Genomic DNA, 13,792 nt, shown 5'->3' with positions numbered 1-13,792 from the left:
CTCTGTGGGAGAAGGTGGGAGAAGGTGAAGATCTATTTAAAGTATAGATTCTCATCATAAAGAGAGATACTATTTTCCATTTTATTTAGACTTTAGTCAGATGGGCTAGGATTTATTCTTACTTCTGCAGGAAGGGAAACAGCAGCTATAAAATTTAATATATGTATGTACATATCTGTAATTGAACTTCTAGGCTGAATTCTGAGACCCAAATAAATTTCTTATCAATAAAATGCAAGTAAAACAGCCAGAAGAAGCACTGGGAATAAAAGAATTTTAAGCAAATTGTAAAAGGGTTGGGGTCTTTTAGCTTCACTGACAGCTCTTGTCCTGGTTGGCTTTAATGTCCTGTCCCATTGGGTCAGGATGGCATTTCTGGCCCCATCCCACTTCCCTGGTCCCATCAGTCGAAACTGGTATGGACTACAAGGACCAAAGTACACCTCCAGGGCCAGCTGGGGATCAGTCAGGAAGAGCCATGGTATGTTAGGTTTGGCCCCTATGAAGGAGCCCAGTTCATCCATGTATGTGATGTAATCTGTCTGCAGAGTCTGGCTCTGGCCAAACCTGAGGAAACAAAAGAACACATTGGAGTGAGTGCCACAGTTGTAAACAGAGGCACAAATTTCATTTTTCTACTTTCAGAAAAGTAGCATTTTAGTCAGCACCTCCAGTAATACCCCTGACTCCTCTCTTTTCTCACAACATAGAATGCATCATATGTTCTTTGACTTAAACGACTTGGCTTTGTTTTTTCCTCTCCTTTCTAACCTCTATTCAGGTATGATGTCATTTTGGGTTTTTCTCTCTAGCCATGAAGCTGAGAGTGAACTGACCCTAGGGTCTCAAGGTGACTGATTAACTTAGTCTTTGATACATGATTATTCTTTCTATGACACTTGCTTAAGATCTTCTCCAGAGTTAGATTTTTATATTGATGTGTTTTAAATTGGGTTTATGAATAGTTTTAATATTTGCTGCAATTTATAAATTGTTTCATACATTTAGTTGGAATGTGATCTCATTTGCTTTTAGGAATTCTTAAGACTAGGATTGACATTGAGGCCTCTCTTTCCCCTCTTCTTTATTCTCATTGGCTTCAGTCATAAAGGGTAGTAAACAGAGTAAGCTACATGAACTGTTAGCACAAAGGAGTGCTCATTTCACAGAGCTTTCCTGTGAACTGGAGGAGGTGCAGGGGAGGTTTTTTTTTTTTTGCTGATCTTTTAATTTTTAAAAAAATTATTTATTTATTTATTTTATTTATTTATTTTTTTATTTATTAATTTTAATTGGAGGATAATTACAATATTGTGATGGCTTTCTGTATGAAACAGGGAAGGTTTTGTTGAGTCTGAGTATACCCATATCTTCTCTTCTTTAGGCCCTTAGTCAATGATTTTCTTGGGCCTTTAATGAATGATATGTTAGAGACTTTAAAGTAGAAATACTTCCTATATGGTCACTTATTCATCTATATGTGATCCATTGCCTAATTATTTTTAATAGATTTTAATGTTTAATTTAAAAAGGACTGACTTTTATAGGAGTGATTAACACAAAAGAGAGTACATTTATACATCTGATATTGAGTCACTTAATTTCCTACAAATCCCATTTATGGTTACTTGAAAACTCATGATTGGATGAATCAGAAGTAACTATTCTTTTAGAAGAAAATATTAGGGCAGGTGAACTCTATTTAATACTGGATTTGGTTTTCTTGGTTTCTACTTGGTTATTTGGTTTCTACAGCATTGTCACTGCTCACTTTCCAGTTAGCTAATTTGCTGATAGACATGTGGCTGATGGGAAAGAAGCTCTTGGGAAAACAGTTAGAGTCATTTCTCAACCTCAGCACTATTGGCACTTTGAGGTGGATAATTCTTTGTTTAGGTGGACTGTCCTCTGCATCCCCAGTTTCTACCCATTAGATACCAGTAACATGTCCTCTTCACTTGCAATTACCAGAAATGTCTCCAGATTTTGCCAAATGTCCCCTGGGGGGCAAAATCACCCCTGTTTGGGAACCTGTGTGCTACAGTTATAGAGAAAAAATATAATGATTATTATTTGCCCATATAATACTGCTTGATTATAGCAAGTGTTTCAAAAATGTGAACTGACTAATGACAAGTTTATAGAATCTATTAATGTTTTCCAACTTGTAAAGGCAAATTTTAAGATTTGTTCATTAGCAAGTACCATCTCTTACCATTTGAGTTTCTTCCCCATTTTCTCCTCAATGTCATCCATCATTTCATTTGTAGTTGGCAAGGTACATGAATCTAAGAAAGAAATGAAGTCAGAGATATTGAAAAAGGAAAAGAAATCAGAAATATGCAATTATATATGATGAATTCCATTCAGTGTTTATGAACTATATCCCTAAAAGATTTTGTATCAAGAGGAACTATTTTTAGTGTGTTTAGCAGAATAATAGTTCACAGAAACAAAGATTTGAGAAGCCAGTGAACTTGCTCTGGGAACTGCAAAGCTGGCCTTCCATGAGATAGTGACAGTGGCGAAGTCTGTAGCTTCAAGTGACTCAGTCTTATACTTCTGATGACATTATGGAGGGCCTAATCCTCAACATGCCTCATGCATATAATAGCTTATCAGTGTCTTCATATTTCTTTCTGCATCCTCTTACTAAGAATTATCTCAAGAGATAGTCTGGTAAAATAATTCAGTCTAAGGTCCATGACAATTCAATTGGGACAATGGAAGGAAATCTGGATTTTCCAACATCAGCCTGTAGCCAAGGAGGATATTTTAAGGGATGACAGAAAATTTTTAGTTGTTTTTATAAATTTCACATTAATGGAGGCCTCTTCCAATTGCTAACTATAGCTCCTTTGCCTCTGTAATAATGGCAGGGGATATTATGACATTCTCATGAGTACTCCCCAATCATTGTTAGTATCTCACCTCAGCCTGCTAGTACCCTGTGGTCAGATATTTGCTGTGCCCCTTATTAGAAAGTAAGGGGCCAGAATTCTGGTCATTTTGCTCGATGTATCTTATGTGCCAAGACAGAGCCTGGCACATAGCAGGTGTTCAGTGAATATTTGTTGAATGAATAAATGATGCCCTTAGTTTCATGTAAATTTTTTGGATATATGAACTGTATCTGATCTTCCCATAAGACTGTTGTGCCTTTCAAGAGAAAAAGACAATGGAATCATTTACAAAAGATTTCATGATGGGTTTTTGAAAGTAATGATCCTTCATGGTCCATTTGAAATAGAAATTTACTTATCCACAACATATTAAGAAAACATACACATATGCTCTATGATTGTAACTTTTTCTTTATTACCTATAGTGTAAATTTCTATGGACAGTATGTTAGGTAAGGTACAACTATACTGCCAAGGTTCTTGAATCCTTGAATAAAAGCACACTTTCAATAACAGTGGTGATCAATATGATTCAGTTCAGTTCAGTAGTTCAGTCGTGTCCGACTCTTTGTGACTCCATGAACCATATGCATGCCAGGCCTCTCTGTCCATCACCAACTCCCGGAGTTTACTCAAACTCATCTCCATGGGGTTGGTGATGCCATCCAACCATCTCATTCTCTGTTGTCCCCTTCTCCCCCTGCCTTCAATCTTTCCCAGCATCAGGGTCTTTTCAAATGAGTCACCTCTTTGCATCACGTGGCCAAAGTATTGGAGTTTCAGCTTTAACATCAGTCCTTCCAGTGAACACTCAGGACTGATCTCCTTTAAGATGGACTGGTTGGATCTCCCCGCAGTCCAAGGGACTCTCCAACACCACAGTTCAAAAGCATCAATTCTTTGGCACTCAGCTTTCTTTATAGTTCAATTCTTACATCCATACATGACTACTGGAAAAACCACAGCCTTGACGAGATGGACCTTTCCCATCTATTTGCCATCTATTTGCCATGAAGTGATGGGGCCAGATGCCATGATTTTAGTTTTCTGGAGTAAATTAAATCAATATTTGAGACGTTGCTTTTCTCTATGTAACCCTCATATTCTTAATTTGTCCACACAAACATACTTGTTGCCCCTGAAGCCCATGGGATCCAGGTGGAGGAAGGGGGAGAAGATTATCAATAGAGTATAGGAGTGGCCTGACACTGCTATTTTGACAGAGTTCACACCAATAATGTCTCCAGCATGCCCTGACATCCACCAGGGCCCTTTCAATCTTTGCAGTATAATTTGACATTGCAGTAACCCACTGCTGTCCTTCTCTTGCTTTTATAGGCTTTCAAAGTCCTATCAATCCCCCTATGAGAAGTTTAAGCTCTCTGACATAGCTTGTAAGGCTCTCCATGCTCTGGTTCTTTCCTTCCTTTCTTTCTTGCTACTCTCTACCTCTGCTTTATATTTCATTACACCAAAATGCTTCTTGTTCCTCACATACTCCATGTTGTCTCTTACCTTTATACCATTTCTCATGCTGTTTTTAGAGAAAACATGTTATTTTTATTTTTCTCATGTTATGTTTAGAGAATAACTCACAACCCAGTTATCCTCACCACAACACCCTAAACCTTTTCCTGTTGTAGCATTCCCCCTACCCTGTTTTAAGCTCTGTGAGGTCAAGGCTCATGTCCGTCTTATTCCCTTTATATCCCTAGCACCTATCACAGAGCTTGGCATGCAGTATATGCTTAGTAAATATTTGTTGACTAAATGAATGAAAGACAGAAGGGCCCACTTACTTGCAAATACTTTAACAACCCAGCGGGCCTGTAGGTCAGCCGTGGGGATGGTAGCCCCAAGGGACTGGACAAGGCCTATCACAGCCAAGGTTGGCTTCTCCAAGAATGGGGGAAAGATGCCTTTGAACAAAGTGACCTCATTATTTCTGCTTTTGATGATGGAGTCATCAAGGAAGGGGTAGGCATAACCATAGCCTGTTGCAAAGATGACATAGTCAATGGCCTCAAACACTGTCCCATCCTCAAACACGGCTGAAGTCTCTGTAAACTCCTTCACATTGGGCTTGATGGATACAGTGCCACATAGGATGCGGGAAGGGAGCTCATCATTGAACACAGGCTCTTTCCTTAAGGTGCTGTGGAGAAACAAGAGAAGGAGGCCCATGCTATAAAGTACCTCATTTCCAAGAAATATCTGCAATAGTCCATAGCACTGAAACAAAATTTAAGCAGTTGAACATCAGCATGAAGACATAGAGGGCAACTAAACTCTCTTCTTTTGGAAAGTTCTTTCCTGTTGACATTAATAATCCTTAAGAACATGTGTTTGACATAGAGATGGCTAACAGGCACATGAAAAGATGTTCAACATTGCTAATTATTAGAGAAATAATAAACTACAATGATGTACCAACTCATACCAGTTAGAATGGGAATCATCAAAAAGTCTACAAATAACAATTATGGATTTCAGATACATACTACTATATAAAATAAGCACAAGGAAATATACTCAGTATCTTTTAATAACCTGTAATGGAAAAGAATCTGAAAAAGAATATATTTTAACTGAATATATCTATATATCCTCCAGCCCTTAGAAGAAATGGAGTAGCCCTCATAGTCAAAAAAGAGTCTGAAATGCAGTACTTGGGTACAATCTCAAAAACGACAGAATCATCTCTGTTCAGTTCAGTTGCTCAGTTGTGCCCAACTCTTTACAATGTCATGGACTGTAGCATGCCAGGCCTCCCTGTCCATCACCAACTCCTGGAGTTTACTCAAACTTATGTCCATTGAGTTGGTGATGCCATCCAACCATCTCGTCCTCTGTTGTCCCCTTCTCCTCCTGCCTTCAATCTTTCCCAGCATCAGGGTCCTTTCAGATGAGTCTGTTCTTCACATCAGGTGGCCAAAGCATTGGAGTTTCAGCTTCAGAATCAGTCCTTCCAATGAACATTCAGGACTGATTTCCTTTAGGATGGACTGGTTGGATCTCCTTGCAGTCTAAGAGACTCTCAAGAGTCTTCTCCAACACCACAATTCAAAAGCATCTATTCTTCAGTGGTCAGCTTTCTTTATAGTCCAACTCTTACATCCATATATGACTACTGGAAAAACCATAGCTTTGACTGAATGGACATTTGTTGGCAAAGTAATGTCTCTGCTTTTTAATATGCTGTCTAGGTTGGTCATAACTTTTCTTCCAAGGAACAAGGGTCTTTTAATTTCAAGGCTGCAGCCACCATCTGCAGTGATTTTGGAGCCCCCCAAAATAAAGTCTGTCACTGTTTCCATTGTTTCCCCATCTATTTGCCATGAAGTGATGGGACCAGATTCCATGATTTTAGTTTTCAGAATGTTGAGTTTTAAGCCAGCATTTTCACTCTCCTCTTTCACTTTCATCAAGAGGTTCTTAAGTTCTTCACTTTCTGCCACAAGGGTAGTGTCATCTGCATATCTGAGGTTATTGATATTTCCCCCGGCAATCTTGATTCCAGCTTGTGCTTCCTCCAGCACAGCGTCTCTCATGATATACTCATTTCAAGGCAAAAAAAGACATCTTTTTTGGGTGTTAGTTCTAGAAGGTCTTGTAGGTCTTCATTAAACCATTCAACTTCAGCTTATGTCTAAAGGACAGAAATGGTATGGACCTAACAGAAGCATAAACATTAAGAAGAGGTGGAAAAAATACACAGAACTATACAAAAAAGATACTCATGACCCAGATAACCATGATGGTGTGATCACTCACCTAGAGTCAAACATCCTGGAATGTGAAGTCAGATGAGCCTTAGGAAGCATCACTACAGACAAAGCTAGTGGAGGTGATGAAATTCCAGTCAAGCTATTTCAAATCCTAAAAGATGATGCTGTGAAAGTGCTGCACTCAATATGTCAGCAAATTGGAAAACTCAGCAGTGGCCACTAGGACTGGAATAGGTCAGTTTTCATTCCAATCCCAAAGAAGGGCAATGCCAAAGAATGTTAAAACTACTGCACAATCACACTCATCTCACATGCTAGCAAAGCAATGCTCAAAATTCTCCAATCCACGCTTCAACAGTATGTGAACTGAGAACTCCCAGATATTCAAGTTGGATTTAGAAAAGACAGAGGAACTAGAGATCAAATTGCCAAGATCCATTGTATTATAGAAAAAGCAAGAGAATTTCAGGAAAACATCTACTTCTGCTTTACTGATTATGCCAAAGCCTTTGACCATGTAGATCACAACAAACTGGAAAAATTTTCAAGAGATGGGAATAGGAGACCACCTTACCTGCCTCCTGAGAAATCTGTATGCAGGTCAATAAGCAACAGTTAGAACCGAACATGGAACATCAGACTGGTTCCAAATTGGGAAAGGAGTACGTCAAGGCTGTATATTGTCACCCTGCTTATTTAACTTATATGCAGAGTACATCATGTGAGATGCCAGGCTGGATGAAGCACAAGCTGGAATCAAGATTGCTAGGAGAAATATCAATAACCTCAGATATGAAGATGACACCACTCTTATGGCAGAAAGTGAAGAGAAACTAAAGAGCCTCTTGATGAAAGTGAAAGAGGAGAGTGAAAAGTTAGCTTAAAACTCAACATTCAGAAAACTAAGATCATGGCATCCGGTCCCTTCACTTCATGGCAAATAGATGGGGAAACAGTGGAAACGGTGAAAGACTTTATTTTCTTGGGCTCCAAAATCCCTGCAGATGGTGACTTCAGTCTTGAAATTAAAAGGCCCTTGCTCCTTGGAAGAAAGTTATGACCAATCTAGACAGCATATTGAAAAGCAGAGACATTACTGACAAAGGTTGGTCTAGTCAAAGTTATGGTTTTTCCAGTAGTCATGTATGGATGTGAGAGTTGGACTCTAAAGAAAGTTGAGCACTGAAGAATTGATGCTTTTGAACCATGGTGCTAGAGAAGACTTGCTAGTCCCTTGAACTGCAAGGAGATCCAACCAGTCCATCCTAAAGGAAATCAGTCCTGCATATTCATTGGAAGGACTGATGCTGAAGCTGAAACTCCAATACTTTGGCCACCAGATGCAAAGAAGTGACTCATTGGAAAAGACCCTGATGCTGGGCAGATTGAAGGCAGGAGAAGGGGACAACAGAAGATGAGATGGTTGGATGGCATCACCGATTCAATGGATATGAGTTTGAGAAAGCTCTGGCAGTTGGTGATGGACAGGGAAGCCTGGCATGCTGCAGTCCATGGGGTTGCAAAGAGTTGGACACGACTGAGCGAATGAACTGAGTGAATATATATATTTAACTGAATCACTTTGTATACCTAAAGCATTGTAGATAAGTTATACTTCAATTAAAATGTCTGCAAATATTAAATGCTGGAGAGGGTCTGGAGAAAAGAGAACCCTCCTATGCTGTTCGTGTGAATGTAAATTGGTGCAACCACTGTGGAGAACAGTATGGATTTTCCTTCAAAAACTAAAAGTAACATTGCCATATTATTCAGCAGTCCCACTCCTGGGCATATATCTGGAAAAGATAAAAACACTAATTCTAAAAGATACATGCACCTCAACGTTCATTGTAGCACTGTTTACAATAGCCAAGAGATGGACACAATCTCAACGTCCACTGACAGATGAATGGATAAAATAGATGTGGTACACACACACACACACACACAGAGGAATATTACTCAGCCATAAAAAGAATGAAATAATGCTATTTGCAATAACATGGATGGACCTAGAGATGATCATACTAAGTGAAATAAGATAAATATCATATGACATCACTTACATGTGGAATCTTTAAAAATGGTACAAATGAACATTTTATAAAGCTGATATAAACTCACAGACAGAGAAAGCATACTTATGGTTACTGAAGGGGACATGAGGAATGGATAAATTGGGAAACTGTGTTTAACAGATACACAAGCATTTTGTATCAAATGGCCTTCCCTAGTGCTTCAGATCTGCAGAATCTGCCTGCAATGCAGGAGACCCAGGTTTGATCCCCGAGTCAGAAATATCCTTTGGAAGAGGGCCTGGCAACGCACTCCAGTATTCTTGTCTGGAGAATTCTATGGACAGAGGAACCTGGCATGCTACAGACTGTGGGGTCGCAGAGAGTTGAACATGACTGAGCAACTCCCACTTTACCTTTTTTAATGTACAAAATAGGTAAACAGCAAAGACCTGTGAAGCACAAAGAACTATATTCAACATCTTATAATAATCTATAGCAGAAAAGAATCTGAAAAAGAATACGTATGTATAGCAATCACTTCAGTTCAGTTCAGTTCAGTTCAGTTGCTCAGTCGTGTCCGACTCTTTGTGACTCCATGAACCACAGCATGCCAGGCTGCCCTGTCCATCACCAACTCCCAGAGTCCACCCAAACCCATGTCCATTGAGTTGATGATGCCATCCAACCATCTCATCCTCTGTCGTCCCCTTCTCCTCCTGCCTTCAATCTTTCCCAGCATCAGGGTCTTTTCAAATGAGTCAGCTCTTTGCATCAGGTGGCCAAAGTATTGGAGTTTCAGCTTCAAAACCAGTCCTTCCAATGAACACCCAAGACTGATCTTCAGGATGGACTGGTTGGATCTCCTTGCAGTCCAAGGGACTCTCAAGAGTCTTCTCCAACACCACAGTTCAAAAGCATCAATTATTTGGTGCTCAGCTTTCTTTATGGTCGAACTCTCACATCCATACATGACCACTGGAAAAACCATAGCCTTGACTAGATGGACCTTTGTTGACAAAGTAATGTCTCTGCTTTTTAATATACTGTCTAGGTTGGTCATAACTTTCCTTCCAAGGAATAAGCGTCTTTTAATTTCATGGCTGCAATCACCATCTGCAGTGATTTTGGAGCCCAGAAAAATAAAGTCAGCCACTGTTTCCACTGTTTCCCCAGCTATCTGCCATGAAGTGATGGGACCAGATGCCATGATCTTAGTTTTCTGAATGTTGAGCTTTAAGCCAACTTTTTCACTGTCCTGTTTCACTTTCATCAAGAAGCTTTTTAGCTCCTCTTCACTTTCTGCCATAAGGTTGGTGTCATCTGCATATCTGAGGTTATTGATATTTCTCCCAGCAATCTTGATTCCAGCTTGTGCTTCCTCCAGCCCAGTGTTTCTCATGATGTACTCTCCACATAAGTTAAATAAGCAGGGTGACAATATACAGCGTTGACGTACTCCTTTTCCTATTTGGAACCAGTCTGTTTTTCCATGTCCAGTTCTAACTGTTGCTTCCTGACCTGTATACAGGTTTCTCAAGAGGCAGGTCAGGTGGTCTGGTATTCCCATCTGTTTCAGAATTTTCCACAGTTTGTTGTGATCCACACAGTTAAAGGCTTTGGCATAGTCAATAAAGCAGAAGTAGATGTTTTTCTGGAACTCTCTTGCTTTTTGGATGATCCAGCGGATGTTGGCAATTTGATCTCTTGTTCCTCTGCCTTTTCTAAAACCAGCTTGAACAATCACTTCACTACACCTGAAACACTGTAAATCAACTATACTTAAAAAATAAAGAATATCTGTCTGAGCTGCTTCTTTTGGCTTCTTGAAACTTGAATATTCTCTTGTGGATAACTTAAACTATTTGAAGACTCCCCAAATAGATGATGATAAAACTAATTCCTAGTCACAATAAAGTTGTTAAGGGTGCTGATTGTGGAGCCAGGTGGCCCAACTTCATAACCTAACTCTTCTTCTTACTAGCTGCTACTTCTCTGTATTTGTATTTTGTATTATATGGAAAATAGGGATAGTACAGAAGCTGTCTCGTCAAATTGTTGTGAGATTCAAATGAATAGTTATCTGTAAAGCACTTAAAACAGTGCCTGACACGTGCAAGCATCATTATTCTAAGTGAACTATTATTATAAATAAGCTCTCATCTTGCATGAGGAAATCAGATCTACTGTGGTGAGATGTTTTAATGCTATGTTTGCTTTCCTTTCATTAACTGTAGTTGTGAAAAAAAAGTACAACGTTGATACTGCACTTCAGTTACCAAAATTGTAGGAATGTTGTTTTTTTTTGATGAAATTCTTCATTTTGACTTAAGTTTCCTTCAAGGATTCTGGAATTTCCTCTAACTATCTCAAAGACTAAGAAACTTTATAAATCTTAGAATTTTTTTTTTTTTTATATTCCACACTGTTCTCTACCTCTTTAATTCTGCAATCTCTTCTTTAAGCCTATGGGTGTCAATAAGTAGGTCATAGCCAAACCTGTTTTTCTCCCCTGTTACCCTTCCTACCAAGGGAGGAGTAAGAAGATATCATTAGTACCTTTTGGTAATTGGAACCCTTCCTGGATGAATGGATTTCCAAATCTATGTTTTTATTGTCTGAAGGATAAAGCCAAAATATGGTTGCAGTTACTATTACAAGACAAAAATCTTTACCAGTACAAGCCCTGAAACTTCTATTACATTAAAAAATAATTTTAAACGCATGAAATCAAAATTTTTCTCAAGAGGGATATAGCATTCTGCCAGACAAAGTAAGATAAGTGCTACAGAGTGAGAATTTGCTACTAAACCTTGTATTTATTACTACAATTAACAATTTGCTCTCACTTTTTAAGCCTGTCTTTCTAATCACAATGAAAAGCTTTTGCTTTTCATGGACCAAAGATGAAATTTCTAAGGAATTCTTTTTTTTTTCTTACCCACTTAAATGTTCTTTTTTTTCAGATATGCTGATTCATCTACCTAGATACCTTTTTAATTAGTAGGTGTTGTACTCTGTCTTTATGGAGAAATAAATAAATGAATCATTAATTCACCAGGTTACATCAGTTCTGTGTCTCTCCCTGCCTTACATGCTCCACACCTCCTCACTGTCCTGCAGAAATGTCAACCTGTCCATGGAGGCATGCACATTCATTTTGAGACTATCTACTTGCTGAGACATGTTGATTAACACTTACTTTGTTAATTGCTCCTTGTATGCCCATTAGAAGACACTAATATGAATTGATATTTGTAAAGCTTTATAGTTCACAAAGTAATTGTTATATTTTAAATTTCACTGAATACCACAATAGTCTTGAGGAGTACATCTTGCTATTGCTATCCATATTCATCTATAAGCATGGACAAAATATTCCTCAAGAAAATCATTTATGAGATGTCTCAGCCCTCAAAATTCTGTGCTATGGCTTGTGGCAGCCATAAATGAATCTTGCATGTTAGGGTGATCTAGCTACAAGATCCATCCCCACTTTGTATTCTTTCTTACTACTTTTACCACTAGACTAATTTCAATAAGATTTTCATCCCATTCATGGTCTCTGATTATACTATGTCACCTATGCAGTCCTTAATTTAATTTCACCAGGCTTAATGAGATAATTAAAGAAAGACTTACAAAGAATTCAACTTAATCCAGTGTTCACTTTTTTGAGTAATAAGATATGTATTATTTGTAGTACCTGTTTAAAGGCATCAGGCCATAGTTTTCATGTTTAAACCACGTGTTCATCTTCTTGACATATAACCAGTCAGAGACAAATGAAGGAAGGGCATTCCAGAGAAAGGATGCAAAGCGGGTCACATACAGCATGTCCCAAGGATAGCCGTCATCCCAAACCCGACTCATGACCCAGGAACCACTTCTGGTGCTGATAATGACCTGGTAGGGAAGGTAACAGGTTTCAATATTGCTCTGTAAGAATTAAGCAGATACAACACAATTCTGTGGACATCTCTGTACGTTATCCAGGTAGGAAAACTTTTAAAGAGGTAGGTCAAGATAAGTAGTCCATGATAGAAGCTAGTTAGAGGCAGAACTACCCTCTCTCGCTCCACCCCAGAGAGCGAGTGTATAGGTGTTGAAAGAATGACTATCTGATGCCTTGGAATATGAGAGTATTCTGTTCCCTGGTGGCTCAGTGGTAAAAAAAAAATCTGCCAAGCAGTGCAGTAGCCACAGGAGAAGTGGGTTAGATCACTCGGTGGGGAAGATCCCCTGGAGGAGGGCATGACAAGCCACTCCAGTATTACTGCCTGGAGAATCCCACGAATAGAGGAGCTTGGTGGGCTACAGTCTGTATGGTCACAGAGTCATGCATGACTGAAGTGACTTAGCACGCATGCATGATTCAACTATGACAAGTATAGTCTTTGCCGACTCTTAAGACTAAAATAGTAAAGATCAGTCAGTGGTGGTGGCTGGTGGTAGTTGCTTGGCTGAGTAGGGGAAATGCAGCTAACTTGTTGGCTGAAATTAGCCTGAGGAAATGCCAAGGATTTAATTCTATTCTCTGTGCCTGGTCTCCTTTTCCAGTCCTTGCTACACACACACTCCAGGACCTTGGGCAGCTGCTTTAGCCCAAGACAAGCCCGACTGCTTATTTATTTTATCACTTTTGTGATAACCCAAGGGAATCTGACTTTGAATAATCCTTAGGTATTTTTAAATATCCATTTAAAAATTTATTTATTGAGCACCTATTTCCTTAGAAATATGTTAGTACATATCTATGGATATCTCCGTACATTTCCCTTAATATCCAGGTGAAAGTGAAAGTGAAATTGAGGTCGCTCAGTCGTTTCCGACTCTTAGCGACCCCATGGACTGCAGCCTCCCAGGCTCCTCCATCCATGGGATTTTCCAGGCAAGAGTACTGGAGTGGGTTGCCATTTCCTTCTCCAGGAGATCTTCCTGAGCTGGGGATCGAACCCAGGTCTCCCTCACTGTAGGTAGAACACTTTACCGTAGGAACACTTTTAAAAAGGTAGGTCAAGATGAGTAGTCCATAATTGAAACTAGGTATTTAGGGGGAGAACTACCTTCTCTCCACCCCAGAGATCAAGTGCATAGGTGTTCAAAGAACGACTACCTGACACCTGGGAGTAAGAGAGCTCTCTAT

The 13,792-nt window shown here is 39.2% G+C and overlaps 1 protein-coding gene across 1 annotated transcript in view; it reads right to left on the bottom strand.

Annotated features, from left to right (window-relative positions):
• Window positions 1-224: 224 nt before the first annotated feature.
• Window positions 225-13,792, bottom strand: part of LOC122707936 (putative dimethylaniline monooxygenase [N-oxide-forming] 6) — a 28,169-nt gene continuing 14,601 nt past the window's right edge. Inside the window, exons 6-9 of the mRNA XM_043923946.1 lie at window positions 12,353-12,552; window positions 4,703-5,058; window positions 2,216-2,288; window positions 225-567 (exon numbers count right to left, since the gene is read on the bottom strand). Of these exons, the coding sequence (XP_043779881.1) occupies window positions 225-567; window positions 2,216-2,288; window positions 4,703-5,058; window positions 12,353-12,552 (972 nt within the window). The remainder of the gene's footprint in view (window positions 568-2,215; window positions 2,289-4,702; window positions 5,059-12,352; window positions 12,553-13,792) is intronic.

Source organism: Cervus elaphus, chromosome 14, assembly GCF_910594005.1.
Source record: "Cervus elaphus chromosome 14, mCerEla1.1, whole genome shotgun sequence".
NCBI lineage: Eukaryota > Metazoa > Chordata > Mammalia > Artiodactyla > Cervidae > Cervus > Cervus elaphus.
Note: the sequence above shows the minus strand (reverse complement) of the source record. Positions and strands in the feature narration are given on the sequence as shown.